Source organism: Protopterus annectens, chromosome 10.part0, assembly GCF_019279795.1.
Source record: "Protopterus annectens isolate FY-2018-M chromosome 10.part0, PAN1.0, whole genome shotgun sequence".
In the NCBI taxonomy this organism is placed as follows: domain Eukaryota; kingdom Metazoa; phylum Chordata; order Ceratodontiformes; family Protopteridae; genus Protopterus; species Protopterus annectens.
The window spans coordinates 1,721,556,013-1,721,579,650 of NC_056744.1; the positions used below are offsets into that span (position 1 = coordinate 1,721,556,013).

Consider the following 23,638-nt stretch of genomic DNA (forward strand, 5'->3'; position numbering starts at 1 on the left):
TTTGTTGAGCACAGCGGTTGTATTTGTTTGGCAGTTTCAATAGACGTTACAAGTAAGAAGGAAACCCCTTTAGTGAATCAAGGAAATGGTTGTGGAGAAAGTGCGGTGCGCCCTAAAGTGAAGGAACATTATATTTTTCAGCGTCTGTCAGTAGATAAGGATAAAGCTTCACATGGTGAAATAACCCCCTTTTCACCTTTTCAGCTGAAGCTACCAGAGAAAATAGCCTCACAACAAAAAATACCACCGAGGGGCCATTTTAACAGCGGCAAGTACAACAAACAACAGCAGGGGTGAAAAGGAAAAGCAACAGTCCTGCGCTTTTCAACAAAGTGGTCTGACGCTGATTTAAATAATAAAAAGTACTGCAAATCTTTCAACAGTAGCATTAACGCTATCTCAAATAGAACTTTTAAGTAAAGGACTGAAATTTATACCTAATTCATTTGACAATATAATGGAGGCGATTACAGACATGAAACTATTTGTAAGAAATGTAAGTTTTAAACTAATTTTAAAGATGTGAATTCTGAAACACCAGTTTGCAAAAAATTGAGTACATTCACACCACTGACTTGTCCGATTTTAACTGCCTTTTCGAATGTTGTCGAAAAAGAATTAAGAGCCCTTTACTCTAAAGGGAATAGGAAAAAATCATATAACCTGTCGTATGATGAATATAAAGCGCTAAGAATGTTGGAAAAAGATGATAGGATAGTAGTCAAACAAGCAGATAAAGGAGGTGCAGTGGTGATAATGGATAGGGAAAGGTACATAGAAACTTTTAAGTTAATATTGAGTGATGTGACGACTTTTAAAGAAATAAATTATGATGAAGTTAGGAAATGTATTTCATAAGTGAATATGGCAATATACAATTTACAACTGTGTGATGATATAACAATTGATTTATTTAACTATCTTTCTGTTCCTTGTCCTAGAATCCCGCAAATATATGGGATCCCAAAGATACATAAATGTTTGAACAGTCCATCCATGAGACCTATTGTCTCAGGGGGTGGATGGTCAACTGAACCAATTTCAAAATACCTACAAATGAAATTAGGGAAATATTTATGTAAATGTCCTGGTATACTGAAGGATACTAACAGCTTTTTTGTATGATTTATATGAATGGTATGATAGATATGCTGGTAGAGGCTTTATGTTTGTGACAGTTGATATCACATCCCCCTTTACAGTGATTCCAAATGACTATGGAGTGGAGGCCATACATAATTTCCTAAATACTGAAATTAACATGCAAGCTAGGGAAATAGAGAATATATGTACATTATTAGAAATAAATAATATTGACAAAAATGTATTTATTTTTGATAACGTACCATATTTACAGCTGACTGGGTAGCGATGGGGACCCCAGTAGCTAATACATATGCTAATCTGGTCCTATATAAGTGGGAGAAACACTATATTTTTAGTGAGGAGAATGAACTGAACAATAAAGTTATGTTTTATAGAAGATTTGTGGATGATTGTTTTTTGATATGGGGAGGTAGTATGGAAGAATTAGAGAACTACATTATATATTTAAATAGCTCCACAAACTGCTTAACATTTAAAATGTCAGCATCATATGAAAGTATAGTGTTTCTAGATATCTGACTATATAAGGAAGAAGATCGGATAGAATCTACCGTACATAAAAAGAATGTGAATGTTTGTAGATATATTAATAGAAATAGTATGCATGCACAACATACTTTTAAAGGACTACTGAGGACACAATTGATAAGAGCGAGTAAGCTCAACATCGAGGAGAATAATTTTATAATTCAGGCTAGAGAAATGGTACAGGAATTTAAAGGAAATCGTTATTCTAGTCAGGTTGTAAATGAAATATATGAGGATGTTGCTAGAGGGAGATGAGATGGATATAAACCAATCTTTAGTGCAAATATGTTACAAGCAACACATTCACTAGATAGAAAAGAAAATACAATTAGATATGTCACCACATTTAATGTTAATACCAAGGATGTACGTTATATAATAGAGAAAAACTGGACAATATTAATGGCTATGTCTGAGATTAAAAATATAGTTGGAGAGAAACCACAATTTTCTTATAGAAATTCTGAAACACTAATACAAAAATTGTGTTACAAGGACTTTAGAGAGATTAAGGAAAAGGTCCAATGAAAGACGAGGACAAAAAAAATGCTATAATTGCAGTTGTAGTGATATCTATGATGAAACAGATACTTTTAAACATCCCGTAACCAATGAAATATATACCTTCACAACTTCTGTAACCTGTAACACAACCCAAGTGGTATACCTAGCTACATGTATATCATGTACATCATTTTATGTAGGTAAGACCACTAGGAAATTGAGAGAATGGATAGTGGAGCATAAATCAGAGATTAGAAGAAGTGTGGCCACTAATGCTCTTAGTAAGCATATTTCTGAGAATAATAGCACCCATAGGTTTAAGTTTAGAGAAATAGATTCAGTGATTATAGGAAGTAGAGGAGGCGACATGAATAACACATTAGAGTTGAAGGAATATGAATGGATTATTAGACTTCAGGCAGATGCTGAACCAGGTTTAAATAATACTGTTAGTCTGAAACCTGTGCTGGTAAAAAGGCAAAGAGAAAATATATAGTTTTTATAATATTTTCGCTGCACTGCAGAAAGATTTGCTTAAATATTTAAATATTTAAATGCCTTTTATATTTTCTTCTATATATAATTTTTATATTTGTAGGTACTGTTGTTTTAACTGTAGTAGTTGCTATTAAATGATAGGCTGGCTGTGACTTGTGATTTTAACTGTTCCCTATTTAAAAGTGAAGATGGAAATGTAATATTTTATGTACTGATGAAGGGTGGTTAGCCCGAAAGCTTTGCATTAAATTTTATTTTTTGGCGTGGTTTGTGTATCTGGATTTCATTTACACAGCACTGTTTATTGGTCTTTGAGTATGTCCACATGTTCCCAGGCAGCAGGTGCTCACATGCACATAATCCACTCAAGTTTTATAGTGGGAGATTAATGGGTTGCAACCCCTTCATATGATGTAACAGTAGTAGTATAGTTTAACTGTTTTAATCTATGTTCTAACTTCATTTGGACCCTGGGAGCTGCCTGGATGGTGCCCAGACACAGTGTATACAGTACTCTGTGTATATAGTCTATATAGTACCCTTTGCACTGCACTCCATTTGGTAGATGACTGTATGGTAGGTCTTCCAAATGAAACTCCTGCTGATAATACAGGATGCCATATGGAGTTGGTGGGGCCTTGATAGCAATATGGGAGCAGTCAGTAGAACCTCAGGAAAATGGAGTGATTTGTAGAATGCCCACATAGTGCTTGTTATCTACCCTACTATCCATTTAAGCCATGTAAGATCCTTGTATATTCCAACGTTACATCAAGAAACTCGGGGTAAATAGGGTCTTTTTTTAAGTTTTTGTGGTCAGTCAAAATGGTTTCAGTTAACCCAGCAGAGACATGATCAGTAAAGACAGGAAATGTAATGGAACCGGGTGACAGCCTTTAATGGAAGCAAAAATTGATAGAAAAGTAGAATGGAATCATTGCCCCTAAAAATATCAACAAAATGATGTTTGCTGATATGGTGGATGATTACTAAGTAATGTACAACATATCTGAGATGTTCACAGTGAAAAATGATGAAGTAGGTTTTTTCTTTCCTGTTCTGTTTAATTTTTGTTTTAATGTTGCATTGCAGTTTTAATTTTTGGCAGACAACCCCTTCCCTCATTGTTTTCATTTTGTAGATGTGTGTTGTCAATATATTAAGTAGTCCGAGACCTAGGAAATCGGGTTGATAACTCCCTCCCTTTTTACCATATTGTGATAGTGGTTATCGGGAAATCCTTTTATTTAGCACAGCTAATTGCCAAAGGAATACCATCAAGGCCTAAAGAAGTAATTTCTCTTATCACACCAGGTATTGAGTACAATGCCTGGTTATCAGCAAATCCATTTTAGCACAGCTAATTGCCAAAGGAATACCATCACAGTGTAAAGAGGTAATGTGTCCCTTATCAGACCAGTTATCGAGCACAATGTCCCTTTTTGGTTGTATCTCACTAAGCATAGCAAACAATTAGAAACCTCCAAAGGATGTTTTATAAAGTACCCAAAGGTCCCTAAACAAAAAAGATGACCGACTTGAAGTCTCTGAGCTATCAAGACAGACTAATCTCAGGCTTCATCCCATCACTGTCCTATTAATTTAAGATTAAAGTATCTGTTCATGTTTACGTATGTGATGTAGTCTATAAAGTACAGGACTGTTTGGTGTATCTATCTTTGCAGTAATGGCTGTTAGTGACTATCTGGTTCTTTTTTCTATACAAAGAGTGTAGGGTATCTGAGTTTAGTATCCTCACATATTTAACTGACTGTTTTCTGCACATTTGTTACTCATGTTTTTTTTTTTTTTTAACTATAGGACATGTCAAAATCAGCCTTATCATCCCTGGAACTCAAAATCTGTGATTTTAAAAATTTGCAAAGCCAGAATGAGAAGGAACTACTAGACATACATGTAAGTAAATCAAATGTGATTTGTACTAGACTTTTTCCTACTGATTAAACACATTCAAAGACCCAGGGGACTCTGCTCTGTTCTGCCTGCCTTATGTTACTTTAAAGTGATTTGCCAATGTTCATACCAGTTCTGCAGCATCCGATGAGGTATGTGCCTCAAAAAGTTTCCCTCCTGTTACTGCTTACATTTTAAGCATATTTTAATAAAAAGCTTTCTTTTTTTAATTAAAACCACAGCACAGACAAATTTAGGCTGTCCTAAGGTCTCTTCACCTTAGAGAAAGTTTGTGGTGCATTCATAAATTTTAATGGATGCATCGTCATGCATGTACAATGCTGCAACCATTAAAATCCATGGATGCATGCAATGTTTTCCCTATGCTGTTGTCACAGAAGTCAAAATTCAGTGTTTACACTCTGTGGCAACAGAGTAAGGAAAATGCCAGTTTTATTTATTTATTTATTTATTTTTTAGATACTAAAATGCTTAACATTAGCAGATGGGGAGAAATGCTGGGTTTTTAGTGTATGCAGCACGTGCGATAATGCACAACTACTTTTATGTTTATCAGCAAATCAGTTTAAAATTGTTTTAAGGTATGGACATTTTACTAGTTATAAGGAAGCAGCATTTGTAGGACATGGTCTGTCTCTTCCATAATGTATTCTCCTGATGCTTGAATAATGAGGAAGTAACACAGAATCATTCTGGAATTCTAAGGAATTATGGGATTATGCTGTTGTAAGACAGCATCTCAAAGGCACTATTTCATGTTTACTTAACCTGTCCTTTTTAACACCTGCTAAATTTGTGCTAACATGACTTGAATGATAAATTGTAGATTGACGTATTTAGATAGTGTTAGTTTCCAAGTGCACTGAGTAAGGCCATTTGAAGTTTATGAATAAATTAAACAAACAAAATAAAAAGCATTGCTTTACCTCAAAGTATACTTTTTCTTTCCCTTCTCACCTGCATGGGACCTCTCTGGCTTGCTTCACTACCTGCACTGAGTTGGCTCACTTATTTTTCAGGGGCAGGATCTTGGCAACTTTAGGCTATATGAGAGCCGTACAGCACATTTGATGTTGCCTTGGAAGGCCTGTGGGTCCACCCATTACCCTAGTAATGTAACTCTCATGGTAAGGAGTGGGCTAACTGAGAGACCTGTAGAGAGGAGCACCCTTCCCTCCTCTAGGGACAAGTCAACATGTGTTAATGCTGTTGGAAAGTGGCATCATATACAGGTTGTGAAAGGAAGCCTTTTGGGGGATTTCCAGTTAGGTGTGTAGAATATATTTTACACATCCCAGTAGCCAAATTGCTTGTTTGTTCTTTTTTAAACATTTACATATTTTTGAGTTTTATCCATAATGCAAAAATATGAACAATCTCTCACTTCCAACACTCAGAAACCTCATACTCGGTGCATATAGACACTCAGAAACCTCATACTCGATACATATAGGGTACACTACTATGTGTCCATACACAGATAAATGTGGTCTATAACCAAAGTTTATAAAGGATAATCCGGGTAGGGTATCAGTGTTGTAACAGCAAAGCCTTGAAGCCTTCTCCTGACCTGTATTACACCTTTGCTGTATACTGTTTATCCACAGACTTGCTATTAAACTGTAGCCCATAACATCTATTTATTTTTATGGTTAGCTCTCACACACCCTCCAAATAGTTCTATTATCTACTCTTTTAACTTTATTCCAGTATTTAGGGTTACCTACCTACTGTAATCCCTGCTTCAACTGATTGTTCTTTTCAGCTCCTTACCTCTCTTGTCTCTACCCACTCCATTCGCCCTGCGGGCTCACTCCGCTCCCCTAACCTACCCCCAATTCCCACCCACCCATACTGCTCCTAAGCTTATACATCCTCACCACACCCGCTTCCTCTCCAATCCAATCACAATAGTCATCTTGTTAACATTCTACATACACCTCTCTCTAATCACCCCTAGTATAACTCCTCCCCTTTAAAGAACACCAGTAAGCTTATTAGTCACTTGCAAACACGACCTTTCCAAATCCAACTAAGGCTCCTAATCATTCTTTCTCCTACTTTCTTTAACAGCAACCTACCTGCTAAACTCATATAAACAGTCAAAATATTTACAGCTGAACTTCCCTAATGCACAAACAAGTACTATACCTCTAATTAACTCCCCAGAACACATAAATATAACATCTTTACCTAGCTATTTACCTGCTAAATATCACAGACTGACCCATATCAAATACAACTATCTAAAACCTAAAAAAACTATTTACCATTACTTTAACCTCCACAATCCCTTAAACTATTACACCTCTCCTTCCTAGATGGGGACATTCATCCTAACCCAGGACCAGGGAAAAAAAAACAAGCACAGAACCACCAATTCATGTTCCCGCTAACCCAAATATCCCATCTAAATCTCCCAACTCACTCTGTATAGCTCACCTCAATATTTGCAGCATAAATAATAAAATTGCCCACCTCCATGCTCTCCTGGATGTTCATTCCTTTGATATACTTTGTTTAACAGAAACATGGCTAAAACCCACTACACAAGATGTTGAAATTATTCCATCTGAGTACAACATCTTGATACACGACCACAAGGTAAAAAAAGGAGGGGGTGTTGCTATCCTCTATAAAGAAGGGCTAAAAATATCTTTACTAGATCTTGATTCCTCTTCTGAAAACAAAGCAGAAATCATTAGCACCAAACTTCAACTTAATCCCAACAAATCCCTAAATATTATGCATCTACGTGCCCCCTGGTAACAACATCACCACTCTGGAAGGTATCCTTGCTGAACTCTCTACAAAAATTCCCCAAGAGACAATAATTCTTGGAGACTTTAATATAGACTGGAAGGACTGCTCTACTGAATCACCATCCTCCCATATTAATCTTAATGGCTTCTCACAAACAGTTAACTCCCCAATCAGAATTAATAAACCCAATAACAAAGAATCAATCCTAGACTGGATTCTAATAAATAATCACCAACAACTCTATAATGTAGGGACCCTCCCTGACAATGTAAGTGACCATTCTCTCACTTACATAATCAGGCAAAGGCCGAGCTCACATAACCCAACCATATATAAAACAATAAGAAGCAACAGAAACATTAATCTCAATAACTTCCAAGCTGAACTAAAAGAATGTGATTGGTCACCTATAAAATACCTCCCACTTGAAGCAACAAACTACTTTAACTCAAAATTTTTAACAGTCCTTAACCACCATGCACCAAAGCATTCCATCAAAATTAAATCTAAACCCGCCCCATGGCTTACAAAGAAAACCAGGCAGAAAATTAAACAGAGAAATAAAGTTTGGGCACTATGGAGAACAACTAAAATCCCCTAGACCAACAACAATTTAGGCAAAAAAGAAATGAGACCAAGAAAGCTATACTGGAAAATAAAAAAAAAATTACTTCCACCTCCAACAGACCAACCAAAATAATCCACAAAAGTTCTGGGCTAGCATAAACAGACTACTTCAACCAGGCCAATCTGCAACACCACCCCCTATAGGATCAAATTCTGACAATCCAAAGCAAACTGCTAATGCTTTTAATACCTTCTTCACTGAGACCATCCAAACACTTGCTAATCAACAAACAGCCGATAGCTCTGCCCTTCCATCCAGTACTACTAACTCTCTCCCAACTCTAAACTTGCAACCTGTTCCAACTTCCCTCATCTGCAACCTCTTAAGTAAACTAAAACCTACTAGCCCCCATCTACCTGCTGAATACCTGCAAAAGGCAGCCAAAGTCATAGCTTATCCTGTATCATTGCTGATAAATAGAACCATACAAGAAAGCACTATTCCCACCATCTGGAAAATCTCCTACATTATCCCTCTACACAAGGGAGGAAACTCTAGAGAATATTCTAACTATCATCCCATAGCTCTGCTTTCCCCATTAGCTAAAATAATGGAAAAGTTCATCCACATACAGTTACTAGATCACCTACTCCAGAACAATATACTGGCCAAATCTCAACATGGCTTCAGGCCTTTCCGCAGTACAACTGCACTCCTGTCCTTCACTGACAGCATCAGTAAAAACCATAATAACAATTTTCTCTCTTCAGCACTTTTCATCGACCTTTCAAAAGCATTCAACATGGTCAACCACCACTTACTTCTCAATATTCTAAAATCCTTCTCTCTGGACACAAAGACTATAAAATGGTTCCAGTCCTACCTTGATAATAGACACCAGGCAGTGCTATGGGACAACAACCTCTCATCCCATCTCCCAGTTACCCTAGGTGTTCCTCAGGGCTCTATATTGGGCCCCCTCCTTTTCTCAATATTTATGAATGACCTCAACGTAGCTATTCCTTTAACTAACTGTGCACAATATGCAGATGATTTGTCAATAATCTGCTCAGCTAAATCTCAATCTCAACTACAGACTGTTACTCAGACAGTGTTCAATAAAACAGAAAATTGTTTTCTACAACACTGCCTCCTCTTGAACCCCCAAAAAAACAAACTCCTCCTCTTCACTCCTACCCGTAAATCACTCCCAATGATCTTTTCAGTCTTATGCAATAATGGTACACTCATATCTCCCGATCCAACAACTAAACTTCTAGGGGTAAGCATTGATAACAATCTGAACTTTGAAACCCATATCAACAATAGCATAAAAACTGTCAGCAGGAAACTAGGCTCCCTCTGTAGGATAAAATCCCTTTCTCTCCCCACTAGCCAGAACCACTATTGCCTATTCCCACCTTATCTCCACACCTCTTTATGCTTCTTCCATATATACTAACTTGTCAAAAAATAACCTTAACAAGCTATCCAACGCTTAAAATAGCATTGCCAGATGTGCTACTGCTTCCTCTTTAGGACCCATCACTGCCATAATCTGAAACAATTAGGCTGGTTAGAGCTTCTGAATCAGATTCACTTTAAACAACTCACCATTGCGCACAAAACCCTTTTCCAGCCTACCAATACCCCAATACTTGCTAGTCTCATTACCCAATATAAGAACCTTTCAACTTTACACTCATCTAATAAACTACTTGTATCAACATGTAAATCTAATAACATGGCAGGACATGCTCTGCTCTCAAATGCAGTTGGAAGGTATTGGAACCAACTCCCCCATGAACTTACATCACTGTCTTCATTTACACTTTTTAAACACAATCTGAAACTCTATCTTAAAACACATTAGTTATGTCCCTGTACAAATCCAGACTAATCTCATACTATATCCCAAATACCCTCTCTTAAGACCTAATTCCTGCTCTGTGTCTTTTTAGACCAAGGCCTGTCGTTGGCAAAAACATATATTTTCCTAATAGGTATTTTAAATTATCTCTAGTTAAATTCTTCTGCATAAAATTCTAAAGCATCCTACCTAAGGCAGGCAACAAGTATTGTTTAAACTGTGAGCATTGCTGAACTGTTGAAACTTGAAGTATGCATTTGTGTAACAATTACTTTCTAGTTACTAACGAAGTCTTGTACATAAAGTCTAAAATATCTTATCTAATGCTTGTTAACATGTTTTTTGTATAAACTGTGAAGATTCCTGAACTGTTTAAAATTTGTAATATTTAACTGTATAACAACTAGTACCTGTATGATAGTAGTCTAGTAATCCCTTGGAGCTTATCTCCCTGAGACTCTACTGAAAATGGACATAAATACAGTTAGATTATCCCGGTCAACAAATGTAAAATAAATAAAAATAAATAAATAAAGTGTCATCACTAAGAAATCCAATATAAGTAAACATTCCATAAATGTTATAAACTGATGACAACTTTCATGATTGCATTCCATAGATAAGAACGTATTTCTGAGTGTCGGTAACATTTTTGAACATCGTTCTGAGATGAATTTTTGTGCTTGTCATACAATGTTATCCTTAAATAACTAGTTTTTCATGGCATGCTGTTTAATCAGTAGACATGGTTAAAAAAATGTCATGCAAAATTATGCTGTTAAGCTTTATATTTAGAAGGCAGATGGAGCACAAAGATATTGCGTTAATGTTCTTATATCTTGTGCCAGCTCTTAAACGTGAGTTTAAGCTGTGCAGCTGCAGTCTTGCAGACCTTAGTTATGAGTCAGATTGGTATGTATCAATTGTGACTAGCCATCCATCCTCAATCCCCCCTTTACATTTTCCACATAGGGTTGGGGTGTCACTTCAACAATGACAATCGTCTGGAGCCAAGTTTTACACCACCGGGTGGCTAGCCCTGCTGTGGTAGTTCATTCGTTCTAGTCACTCGCACACACTCTAGCATTTCTACTGTGACTAGCCATGCATTGTATATTGTTAAATTTGGAGAAAGGCATATACTTCATAAGTTACTGTCCAAAATGTTCCCATTTCAGGCTCAAATTGTCTGTTGTTAAAGTCTTTCCCATAATGTTGATACTGCTGTTGGGAATTTTCAGGATCTGTTAAAATTATTAGTGTGTATGCTTGATATTATGCCCCTCAAGGGGACTGGCACAGCCATATCCTCTGCAGTTTGTGACCTTGTGTTTAATGTGTTTTACAATGATGGATTTAGTGATGACAGTTTTGTATTGATTCATGATGAACATCCTTTGCTTTAAGACCACAGAAAATGGGATATGGTCATGATAACAATCCATTATCAGGAAGATCCTCAGTGGTTTTATCTTTGAACTTTGTCAACAAGTGGACTTTAATCTTTAGTTAATTAATGTAGACGTTATTAAAGATAAGTGGTCACAATCTGTGTTCCTCAGAAAGGTGGCTGACCATAAGTTTGCTTTTGTCCTTGATGAGGAAGATAAGTGGTCACAATCTGTGTTCCTCAGAAAGGTGGTTGACCATAAGTTTGCTTTTGTCCTTGATGAGGTAACTTTTTGGTACTAATCATTCTGTGTATGGGAATGGGAGAGCTGTGAGTTTAGTTTTGTTTATCTGCTTTCTATAAAAGGTAGTCCTGGGGATTGTGATTAATGAGCTTTGCCATTCTGCACACTGTTTAATAAAGCTTAAAGTCCAGGACATTAGACCTCCTTTCTCCTTAGGACCATATAGACTCATACGCTTTTTTAGTTAAATCAAAAATAAACATTATTTTGACAATTTGAATACAAATGTATATGTAATTTTATTTACTGTATTACTAATTAGAAAAAAGCATAGGGAATATTTACATCTTTACAGTTGATGCTTGCATAAATTGGCCAAAATGGAACCTTGACCATCTAGAGAAATCCTATTTTATAATCTAAGACCTTGAAGTTTGATGATGCATTATTTTTTTTTTTGTATCCTGTGTATATATGATGCTAGGATCTTTCCGGGTCATTGTATAAGACATGTTTTTAGTGCCTTTGCATTAGTTAACAGTTGTACCCCCAGAAGCCACTCTGAGTTTGTAGTTTGATACTGAGCGATATTTATTAATGATATTTAGTAGAGGTGATACAGAGACATATGGGTGTTCTATGTACAGGAGAAGGGCACAGCTGGCATAATGGTTAGGGTCTTACTGAATCACAGATGGCACGCAGTGTCAGGGCTAGCCACTCATCTGTGCAAAAACTGAATATAGGTAATTTAGCCACGTTGACTAATGTCAACAAATGGGCATGGGTATTTGCTGGTGATATGTGGGTTGTGGACTCTGTCTATTGTGATCTATCACATATTGGGAGGTTGGCATAATGGTTAAGGTGTTTACCTTGCAAACAAAAGGTGCAGGGTTTGATTCTCACATGGGGTAATTGGCTAATCTTAATAATATAGTTGTCCCATATTTTCTCCACTTTTTGATGACTGTCTTCACTGTGTTCCATGGTATGTCCAGTGCTGTGGAAATTTTTTTTGTACCCTTCTGACTGATACCTTTCAACAATGAGATCCTTTTGATGCTTTGTATACGCTCTCTGCGAACAATGGCTTTTGCTGTAGCAAGCAACTGAGTAAATGTCAGGAAAATCCTACTAGGACAGCTGAATTTTATTTGGGGTTAATCAGAGTCTTTTTAATTGATCATAGGTTTACCCCAGGGGTCATCTCTGTGTCACTACTAGACAGAGGCACAGTATATTCTAAATCTATTCTGTACACTTTTGTACGATTACATGGGGTGGCGAAAGCCACATCACTATGGCTAGGCTTATAAATGCCCCAGGGCAGATAGCCTAGTACTAAACTATGAAACTATGAAACTATGATGGCAGGTGTTTACCCAAGAAGACTGAATGCTGAGATTAAATCAAAAGGTGCTTCAACAAAGTGTTAGTTTAAGGGTGTGCACACTTATGCAACCAGCTTATTGTGCGTTTTTTATTTTTTTTTTATTTTTCCCCCAACAGATTTGTTTGTTTTTCAATTGAATTGTACAGGTTATAGGTCACATTAAGGGTGGAAAAAGTTTTGAAATTATTTAGTTTGGTCTCGTTATTTTATATCACAAAAAAACTGGCATTTTAACAGGAGTGTGGAAACTATGTCCACTGTAATAGATGTAACATAATAACCGAAAGCTCTTTAGAAGCACAGCATTCCTCAGAGATTTCATCTTGTCGCCATTTTGAAAAGCTCACACACTTGTTCGCCTTTCTACAATTGTTTCATTATTTTCCTTGATCTCATTAACAAATCAGTACTACTTTGTTGTCTTAATACATCTGTGTCAGCCTTATGAAATGCCTTTGAGTTCAAGACTTTTCCCCCCACTAACTTTCTTAACGTTTCTTAAAATACCTTTAACAATGTCAGATTTTGATGAATCTTCTTCCTGTAGATAGAGTACACATGTTTTTTCTTTATTTATGTTTGTTATTCGGGTTGGTGAACTAGTTCCTTTACACTCTTGAAACTGAGCCAAGAGGCAGAAATGAACACAGCAATGAAGACATGGCAAACCATCAAAAATAACAAACTAACCTTACAAAAGCAACAATTTTTGAGCACTTTCAGACCTATACCATATATACAAATTTTCCAATGATTTGATAGCCAAGCTATATTTACAGAGAATAAAAAGCCAGATAATTGTCATCTAAGCAGAAAATGTATTGCATGAAATTGAAGTCTTGCCACTCTGTATAGTATTTACAAAGTATAACCATGACCCCCTGGGTAAAAATAAGTAGATGTGATTTGTAGGTTATTTTAAAATAACAAAAACATTTTGCAAAAATTAGTCTGTCTTTAAAGCAAATGTATTGATTTTCATGTAGGAAATGCTACGCAAGTATTTTTTTTCTACAAAGCTATTAAATGGGAAGGTATCACAGAATTTATGGTAGCGTATTCCAGAAGGCTGGTGTGACCTTAAGAGAATGCTTTTTCACCAATAGCTAGACTAATGTACTTAAAAAGGTTGCCTCATGATATCATAGAGAACCTGCATTAATTTTAAAATTATGTTTATTCCTTAAGGATTGGGAAGTAGGATTTATTTATTAGTCCAACTGTAAGGGTGTTTAGCACAGCATGACTCTTGCTGCAACTGGAAAAGAGTTGGTTTACTCAAATATCAGATAGTGGTTTGTAGTTGAGAATGAAAGATGAAAACATTCAAGAATTGTATTTTCTGATTTTTGCAACAAAGAAGTTTTTAGAGGGGAATTTAATTGTAGTTTATATTCAAGGGTATTAGTTTGTTACTGTACTGTGTGTAACTCTGTACTTTAGTCTGTGCATAAATTTTCTGTTGTCTTGCACAATGGTTTCTTTCTCCAGTTATCAAAGTGAAAAAAAAAAATAGTTACTTGATAATAGCATAACTTGCATAGTTTTTGAGGAAGTTCTATTAAGTAAAGAACAAAAGCGCTAAAAATATTCTTTTTGTATTGAATTTTGTGGTGAGCCTGTCTGCTTCACCACCATTGCACCTTAAGGGTTGTATTGTGTTTAACTTGCATAGTTAGTACATCTGAGAGTCGGTATGCAATACTGAGTTCGTTTAGCGTATCCGTAACCTAGATCTCTAGTGTTCATCCAGTAGCAAGTCTTGATGTAGGTATTGTTGCTTGGAATCCTTGGGGAGGATAGAACCATTGCAGACTTCCATTATTAAAGAATGAAAGAAAGATGGTCTTTGTGGGGTACCAAAGTATCTAAAATTAGTCTTAATGGGATTAACGGCAAGTTTATTACTTAACAGTGAATTGCTGATATGGCAGTATTCTTCCAGTAGTGCTTCTGGTAGGGATTGGGAGAGGTTTATGATTATTAGAACAATATAGTCTATGTAAAGCATAAAGTCTTTGTTAGAAGATACCATACAGAGGTCATGAGACATAATGGAAGAGTTACTACTACAACTAATCTCTATCCTCGTCTTTGGCAACATACATCCTAATCCCGGCCCCTTAGTCAACCGTGCTTCTAACCCTAACTTGTCTTCCTCACCCTCTCAGCATAAATCTCTCCTTTTTGCTACTATTAACACCCAAAGTTTATGCAATAAACTACCTACCCTTCATGCCTGGCTATTCCATTACCACCCTGACATTCACTCTATCACCGAAACATGGCTAAAACCCCACATAAAGGATTCCAGAATTACCACTCCCAACTACAAGATCATAAGAAATGACAGAACTCTAAAGAAAGGTGGTGGTGTAGCCTACTTTTCTCCTCCTCTAACAGTGACACCCTTTACCAAGCCTATACCCCAGTTCGCAACAGCTGAACTAACCTTGGTCCTCCTGAAAATTAATAACCACAAAAACATATGTATAGCTGCTCTTTATATTCCACCAGGAAATAACTTCCCCATTCTTGAAGATATCCTCTCTTGGTTCTCATCCAGCATGAGCAATGAAACTATACTCCTAGGTGATGTAAATATAAACTGGACTTATATTCAATTGCCTGCATCACCTCAGAATATAAACCTTTATAACTGCACCCAAATAATTACCTCTCCTACCAGATTTAATAAAGATAGCTCTGGTAGCATTCTGGACTGGATATTAGTTTCTCACCCCAACTCCATTTCTAACAATGGCACCCTACCCAACTCCCTCAGCGATCATCTTCCTGCCATTGGTCATCGCTCACCATCTTCACCACAGGTACATCACAACTCGTACCCTAAAAAACTTCAATCCTCTAGCTTTCTCTGACTCACTAAAACATATGAACTGGAACCCTGTAAAAACCCTTCCTCTTGACGATGCTGTTACATACTTCAGTACTACATTCAATCTACTAGATAGCTTCACTCCCCCAGAACTAAAAGAATCAAAACCAAATCCACCCCTTAGCTAACAAAAGCAGCTATTACAGTCATGTATCTCCAAGATAAATCTTGGAAGCATTACCATAAAATTAAAATGCCTAACTCTGTAATAAAGTGAAAAAACAAAGTGCTTTAGACCAAAACTCCTACTACTCCAAGCTTCAAAACAATCATGGATCCAACCCCCAAAAATTTTGGAACAGTATATCTGCTGTCCTCTTTCCTGGCAAAAAAGACCATCCCTGCCCCGAACCTAACTCTTCGGATCATATCTTAGCTACCCAATTCAACTCTTTCTTTATTGATTCAATAGCCATGCTCACCACGTCATTCTCCAATAACACTTCTACTCCACCCTCATCCCACACCCTCAGCTCTAGTGCCACTGACATCAACACTACTCATCTCCCCCCTTTTACCATAAAACCCATCTCTCTGCATACCATAAAAAAACTTAAACTAAAACCATGCTCTCATGCCCCAGACAACCTTCCATCTAACTTTCTCGAGCTAGCTGGCGATGGCATAGCCCTTCCTATCTCCATAATTATCAACAGTTCAATTCAAGAATCCTATGTACCCATCCTCTGGAAGAAAGCATTCATTCCCCTCCACAAAGGAGGCAACAATACTGAAACCTCCAACTTCCGCCATATAGTCTTCCTGTCTCCTATCTCAAAAGTCCTTGAAAAATGCATACACTTACAACTCCTTCCCTACTTCCTAGACGGTCTTTCTTTCTCCAACTCAACATGGATTTAAACCTGGACATAGTACTACCACTGCCCTTCTCTTCTTCTTTGGCATCATCAACTGTGCCGGAGACTCTGGCAACATTGTATCTACCCTTCCCATAGACTTATCATAGGCCTTTGATACTGTTTCCCACAACCTTCTCTTGTGCAAACTCTCTCTTCTCAATCTCTCCCTCTCCTTTATTAACTGGTTTTCCAGTTACCTTTCTAATAGACAGCAAGCCGCCATGTGGAACAATAGTACCTCTTCCTTCCTTCACACTTCAACAGGAGTTCCACAAGGCTCAGTACTGGGTCCCTTACTTTTTAACATTTTCATTAATAATTTTCGTCAATGCATTCCTAATACCACACTCGTCCAATATGCAGACAATTCCACCATAATTTGCTATGCTCAGTCTCTCCCCAAACTCATGCAACTAACACAAGATGCCTTCTCTTGTACTGAGTCTTGGATGGTGAAAAATCACCTAGCTCTCAGTACTTCCAAAACCAAAATCATGATCTTTTACTCCATTTAAAAACCCCTCTATTGATAATCATTCCTTCTCCATAGTCAGTCAGAACAAGATTCCCATTGATGTAGTCTCCCATACAAAACTTCTAGCTGTTATCATTGATAAACATTTAAAGTGTGACATTCATATACAAACTAGTGTTAAGAAAACACACCAAAAGCTCGGAATGCTGTATCATCACAGCCATTATCTCACTTCCTCTTCCAAACATATACTGTCTATTTCCTACCTCATCCCCTCTCTCTTGTATGGATCCCCTCTCCTCGCCAACCTTCAGTCCTCAAAGTCAAAACCGTCATCCTGCTACAATAAAATTTCTAAGTTTGTTACTGGGACCAAATCCTCCTCCCACCACTGTGATGCACTCCATTCCTTGAATTGGCTGGAACTCCCCCACTGTCTCTCTTACATTCAACTGTTAACTGCTCACAAACTCATTTTTAAACCCTCTAACTGCCCTTCCCTGTCCTCCATACTCACCTTGCATCATCCTGACAGACTACTCGGGTCCACTAACCAGAACCTCCTCGAAGTGTACAAACCGTTACGTGCACCTGGGCAATTTCTCCTGTCTTTCTCCCTCGCTTGCCTATGGAATTCACTCCCCCCACATTCAAATCACCCAAAACCACTCCATCTTCAAGGCCATGCTCCATTCCCATCTCTCTTCTCACTGGGAGTGCTCATGCTCTCACCCCACCTGACTCCCTCTGCATCATTTTTGCTCCACCATCCTTTTTTATCTCCTTTCTCAAAACTCAACCTAGTGAGTCCCTTCATTTCATTTCCACTCCCTCTCCCTTTTTCCTTTCTCATAACGCAGCCTGTCCACCTTTCGCTGTTCTACTCTTTTGCTCTAATTCTTCCTTCCTCTCACCTTGTGAAAGTTTGAGTGCATAAGTGCCTGCACTCCAAATTATACTTGTTTACTCCAAAATACTTTAATTTCATTTAATGCTTTGTTACAGCACCTTGCTCAAATGTTATTCTGTCTTCTGTATTACTGTGTTTTTAGTAGTTTTGAAAATTGTATTGTACTTAACTTTGTTGATATTAGCTTTGTAATAATTGTATATGGAGTTTTTCTCCCTGGGACTCCATTGAAAAAAGGCTCATTTTGGCTCAATGGACTTTCCTGGTTAACAAACTGCAAATAAAATAAAAATAAAATAAATAACTGAGCAAACTCTAAACTTTGAGGAGTAACTGCACCCAGCTCTGATGATGTTGTTTTTGTCTTTCGGCTTTTCCCAGTTAGGGGTCGCCACAGTGGAAATCTGGTCCGCTAATGACTGGCAGTTGGTTTTTATGGTGTCGAGTTGCCAGCCCGATGCCCAACCTTCAACAAAGGCATGCCCATTCAATCAACGCATGTGTTTCAAATGCCCACTCGACCGCGGAGAGGACATGCAGACTCCACACAGAAGGCACTCCCAACCCAAGCCAAGAATCGAACGGGAGAACCTCTTGCTGTGAGGCAACAACGATACCGCTGTACCACCGCAGAAGTCAACCCAGCTCTGATGATATGTTCTCTATAATACAAAATGTCCAGTAATTACAGTATTTTGAAAATCAACTAATGGCACTGTCCGAAGTCATTGTGAAAAACTTTTTGAAGTATAGCATCACGGTCCATCTTTCAAGGGCTCTTTTGAGATCTATAAAATGGAATATGTGACAAAGCATTGCTCAGCTTTGTTTAGTATTAGTTTGGTAAGGGAGTAAATTGTACTAAAAGTGCTTTATTGTGGGCAGTATCATTACTGTTTGTTAGGACTTTTGTGTTAATGTACTGTAGGGGTTGTCATTTGCTTTTTCTATTGTCTTTGCAACAGAAGATAATGGCAGTAGGACAATAATCATTCATAGGAGAACATAAAGGATTGTAAACACCTTTATTAAATTATCACTTGTGCCTAAGCAAACTTCATTTATAGAAAAGTAATCAAACCAGGACAATAATCATTCACAGGAGAAAATAAAGGATTGTAAACACCTTTATTAAATTATCACTTGTGACCTAAGCAAACTTCATTTATATAAAAGTAACCAAACCAGGACAATAATCATTCACAGGAGAAAATAAAGGATTGTAAACACCTTTATTAAATTATCACTTGTGACCTAAGCAAACTTTGTTTATATAAAAGTAATCAAACCAGGACAATAATCATTCACAGGAGAACATAAAGGATTTTAAACACCTTTATTAAATTATCATTTGTGACCTAAGCAAACTTCATTTATATAAAAGTAACCAAACCAGGACAATAATCATTCACATGAGAAAATAAAGGATTGTAAATACCTTTATTAAATTATCACTTGTGACCTAAGCAAACTTCGTTTATATAAAAGTAATCAAACCAGGACAATAATCATTCACAGGAGAAAATAAAGGATTGTAAACACCTTTATTAAATTATCACTTGTGCCCTAAGCCAACTTCATTTATAGAAAAGTAATCAAACCAGGACAATAATCATTCAAAGGAGAAAATAAAGGATTGTAAACACCTTTATTAAATTATCATTTGTGACCTAAGCAAACTTCATTTATATAAAAGTAATCAAACCAGGGCAATAATCATTCACAGGAGAAAATAAAGGATTGTAAACACTTTTATTAAATTATCACTTGTGACCTAAGCAAACTTCATTTATATAAAAGTAATCAAACCAGGACAATAATCATTCACAAAAGAAAATAAAGGATTGTAAACACCTTTATTAAATTATCACTTGTGACCTAAGCAAACTTAATTTATATAAAAGTAATCAAACCAGGACAATAATCATTCACAGGAGAAAATAAAGGATTGTAAACACCTTTATTAAATTATCACTTGTGACCTAAGCAAACTTCATTTATAGAAAAGTAATCAAACCAGGACAATAATCATTCACAGGAGAACATAAAGGATTGTAAACACCTTTATTAAATTATCACTTGTGACCTAAGCAAACTTCATTTATAGAAAAGTAATCAAACCAGGACAATAATCATTCATAGGAGAAAATAAAGGATTGTAAACACCTTTATTAAATTATCACTTGTGACCTAAGCAATCTTCATTTATATAAAAGTAATCAAACCATATTAACAAGTTCACATTTATAAACAAAATACATTTAACACAGTCGAGAACTGGCTCACCAATCAACGCCTACTTCTGAACCCCAATAAAACTAAACTTCTACTCTTCTCTCCCACTAGTAGATCCACCACACTTTCATTCTCTGTCACATCTAACAATGGTATCACTATTTCCCCAAATAATCACACCAAACTGCTAGGGGTTATCATAGACAATAATCTCAAGTCTGACCTACAGGTCAATGAAGCCATACAGACCATCAATAAGAAGCTTGGATCACTGTATAGAAATGAGACATTTTTAACCCTACTGGCTAGGACTGCGATCGCCCGATCACACCTACTCTCTATTCTTTTATATGCCTCGCCTGTACTCCCAAACCTCAACAAATCCGAACTAGGTAAGCTGTCCCATAGCTACAGTCGTATTGCCAGATTCACCACTGGCTCCACGTATAGAACCCACCACTGCCAGAACCTTAGACAACTAAAGTGGCTAGAACTGCCTGGCTTAATGCAATTCAATCAACTCTTAATAGCGCACAAAATTTTGTACCACCCTGAGGATACCCCCTCACTTAAAAATATTATTAAGCCATATAGCAACCTAAGATACCTACGGTCAGCCAATAAATTACTGGTCCAAACCCACAAAGCTAATAACTCTGCTGGTGAATCCCTGTTTGCCAACTTCGTTGGCAAAACCTGGAATTCGTTGCCAAACTATATAACCCTACAATCCTCCAAAAGTCTCTTCAAAAAAAACCTCAAACAGTATCTCAAAGTGAATTGGCTATGCCCATGTACCAACCGTGATTAAGTTATAAACTAAAAGCATATTCTGCAATTATCATAACTTGTAACTACATCACCAAGCTCTGCTTCCAATCTGAAATCTCTTACTTTTAATTGTCTGTCCATGAGAATTGTGAGTCCCAACTAGGGAACACTACTAACCCATTGTATATAATCACTTTGTTTTTATAATTGTTTGCTAACTTCTGTGTAATCAATGTAAGTTTGTCTATGTGGTGCTTTTCTCCCCGGGCCTCCACTGAAAATGAACATGTATCCAGTCGGACTATCCCAGTAAACAAATGTAAAATTAAAACTAAAAAAAAATAAATAAACATTATACATCAGATATATTGTTAAATATCCTATAATCTAACAAATATTGCATAAATTATTTAATTCATGCCTTCTCTTAAACCTCAATCCTTCTCCAAAACATTTTTCTCCATGTATTATTCCCACAATTTCCATTTTTTTATGTAATTTAATCCTATCCTTTTCCTGTTCTTCTGTCTCCTTTACAATATTCACTACTTCAAGTATGGTTGATTTAGACTTTGATTTCCATTTTGTAATAATTGCTTTTTTGGCAGCCACCAAAATCAAACTTAATGAGGCCTTATTCTGTCTAGGCAATTCAGATCTTGTAACCCAGCTCAAAAAAATAATTTCCTCAGTTATGGTCATTTGCGTGCCCCGTATTCCTGACAAAGCACTTTGTTTAGAATTTTTAAAGTCTGCCAACTCAGTGCACTCCAAAAATAGATACTTCCAGATACCTCTTCCTTCTCATTTATACCTCTTACATTTGCCATCTACCTAAAGAAAAATTCTTTAGTGCCTGCTTATAGTATAGAACTACTTATACCTATGCAAACACATCCAGGCAAAAATCCTAAATCTTCTAGACTTTGTTGTATAGTTGGTAGGCATACATATGTCCTCCCATTTTTTTCTTTGTAAATTGGGAAGAGAGATTAGATAAGCAATCATTTCTGACCTCCTCTAATTCCTGTGTTATTGTGAATATTTTATATGTCATACTAAATATCTGTATTTTAACAGCAGCTGCGGTAGTGTTGTCGCCTCACAGTAAAACGTTATCCTGTTCGATTCTCAGCTAGAGCTTCTTCTGTGTGAAGACATGCGTGAATGGGCGTCCCTTCGTTGAAGGTTGTGCATCAGGGCTGGCAACTCGGCATGTAAAGATCTACTGCCAATCATTAGTGGACCGGAGTTCCGCTGTGGCGACCCCTAACCGGGAAAAGCCGAAAGACACAATAACAACAGCAGCTGCTGTTCTACAGTCAGGTAAAACTCAACTAGTGCATTTAGAATTCCCCTATCCCCTTCTCTTTGCTTATACTCTGATATTAATCCCTGATAGAAAGGCAATCTCTGGCCTGCAGTCCAAATGTCTTATTGGTCCCTTCCCATTCTGTTACCTTTCCTTCTCTTATAATTTGTTCCTAATACCTTGTAGTTTCTTTGCCAGCTTCCTGCAGTAATTTCCAGTCCCCTCTTGCTTGTTCTCTGTACCCTTAATTGCAGTCTTCCCTATCACCAGGATCTCGTTTCTCAATTCCTGTGTTGGCTGAGTTCTTAGAATTCTTTCTGCTACTTTATGAATATAATGTTCAATATGGCTGTTATTCTCCTTAAGGATCTGTGTCCAAAAGTTCCACTCTTTCCTTATTTCTTGAATCCCCCTGCTTCATCATTCCTTTCCGCTTTGAATTGTAGCTTTTGTTTATGTTATGTAAGAGCCTTAACTGTGTGGCTGTATAATTTCCACTCAGATCAGGTAATCCTAAGCCTCCTTGTTTTACTGGAAAGATCATCCTGAGTTTTGGCCTCTTCCCCAACCAGATAAACTCTTTCAGCTCTTTATTAATTGCTATCCACAACTTACCTTCTAGTTGTTAAAAGTATGCCTGACCTGTGGATAAAACAAAGGAAATAAAAACATTTTCACTGAGTGTATCAACATCGATACGAAAGGGCTTCCAGGTTTTGTATTATCTTTTGTTTAGTCTCTTCCTACATATCATTAGATGCCATAGCAGCATCCTTTTTAGCCCATACTCCTAAATACTTTATCATGTCCCCATAAATATGGGTACTGCTGAACCAATTCATGTGTGGGCACACAGTTAACAGCTATAGCCTTTGTTTTATCTTCATTATAGGTTCATAGGTTCATAGGTTCATACTAGGCTATCTGCCCAAGGGCATTTATAAGCCTAGCCCATAGTTATGTGGCTTTCGCCACCCCTTTAGTTTGAATAAAAACTATGCCTATCATTTTTCTGTGCCTCTGTCAAGCAGTGACACTGAAGTAATCCCTGGGGTATATCTGCGATCTCCCATCCATTGGTCAAGATTCCTCTTGAACAAGGCCAGCGAGGTGCTCTGCCTCACATGTACCGGGATTTTGTTCCACAGCATAGGGAGTCTCTGGGTGATGAATCTGTCCCTCCAGCACATTCTATTTATAACCGTGTCAAGGTTTAAGTCTCCCGCCCTTGTGGTTCTGAGGGATCTAGATTTTTGAGGTGAAGCATATTCATCAAATCTGGGTTTGACATGGCCTTATATGTCAGGCACAGGTCACCTCTGAGCAAGCGGTATGAGACTGAATAAAGCTGGAGTTCTTTCAGTCGGGCAGCA

The 23,638-nt window shown here is 37.1% G+C and overlaps 1 protein-coding gene across 1 annotated transcript in view; it reads left to right on the forward strand.

Moving 5' to 3' along the window:
- Positions 1-23,638, forward strand: part of LOC122813959 (zinc-binding protein A33-like) — a 44,225-nt gene that overhangs the window by 14,337 nt on the left and 6,250 nt on the right. Inside the window, exon 2 of the mRNA XM_044086506.1 lies at positions 4,459-4,554. Coding sequence (XP_043942441.1) covers positions 4,459-4,554 — 96 coding nt within the window. The remainder of the gene's footprint in view (positions 1-4,458; positions 4,555-23,638) is intronic.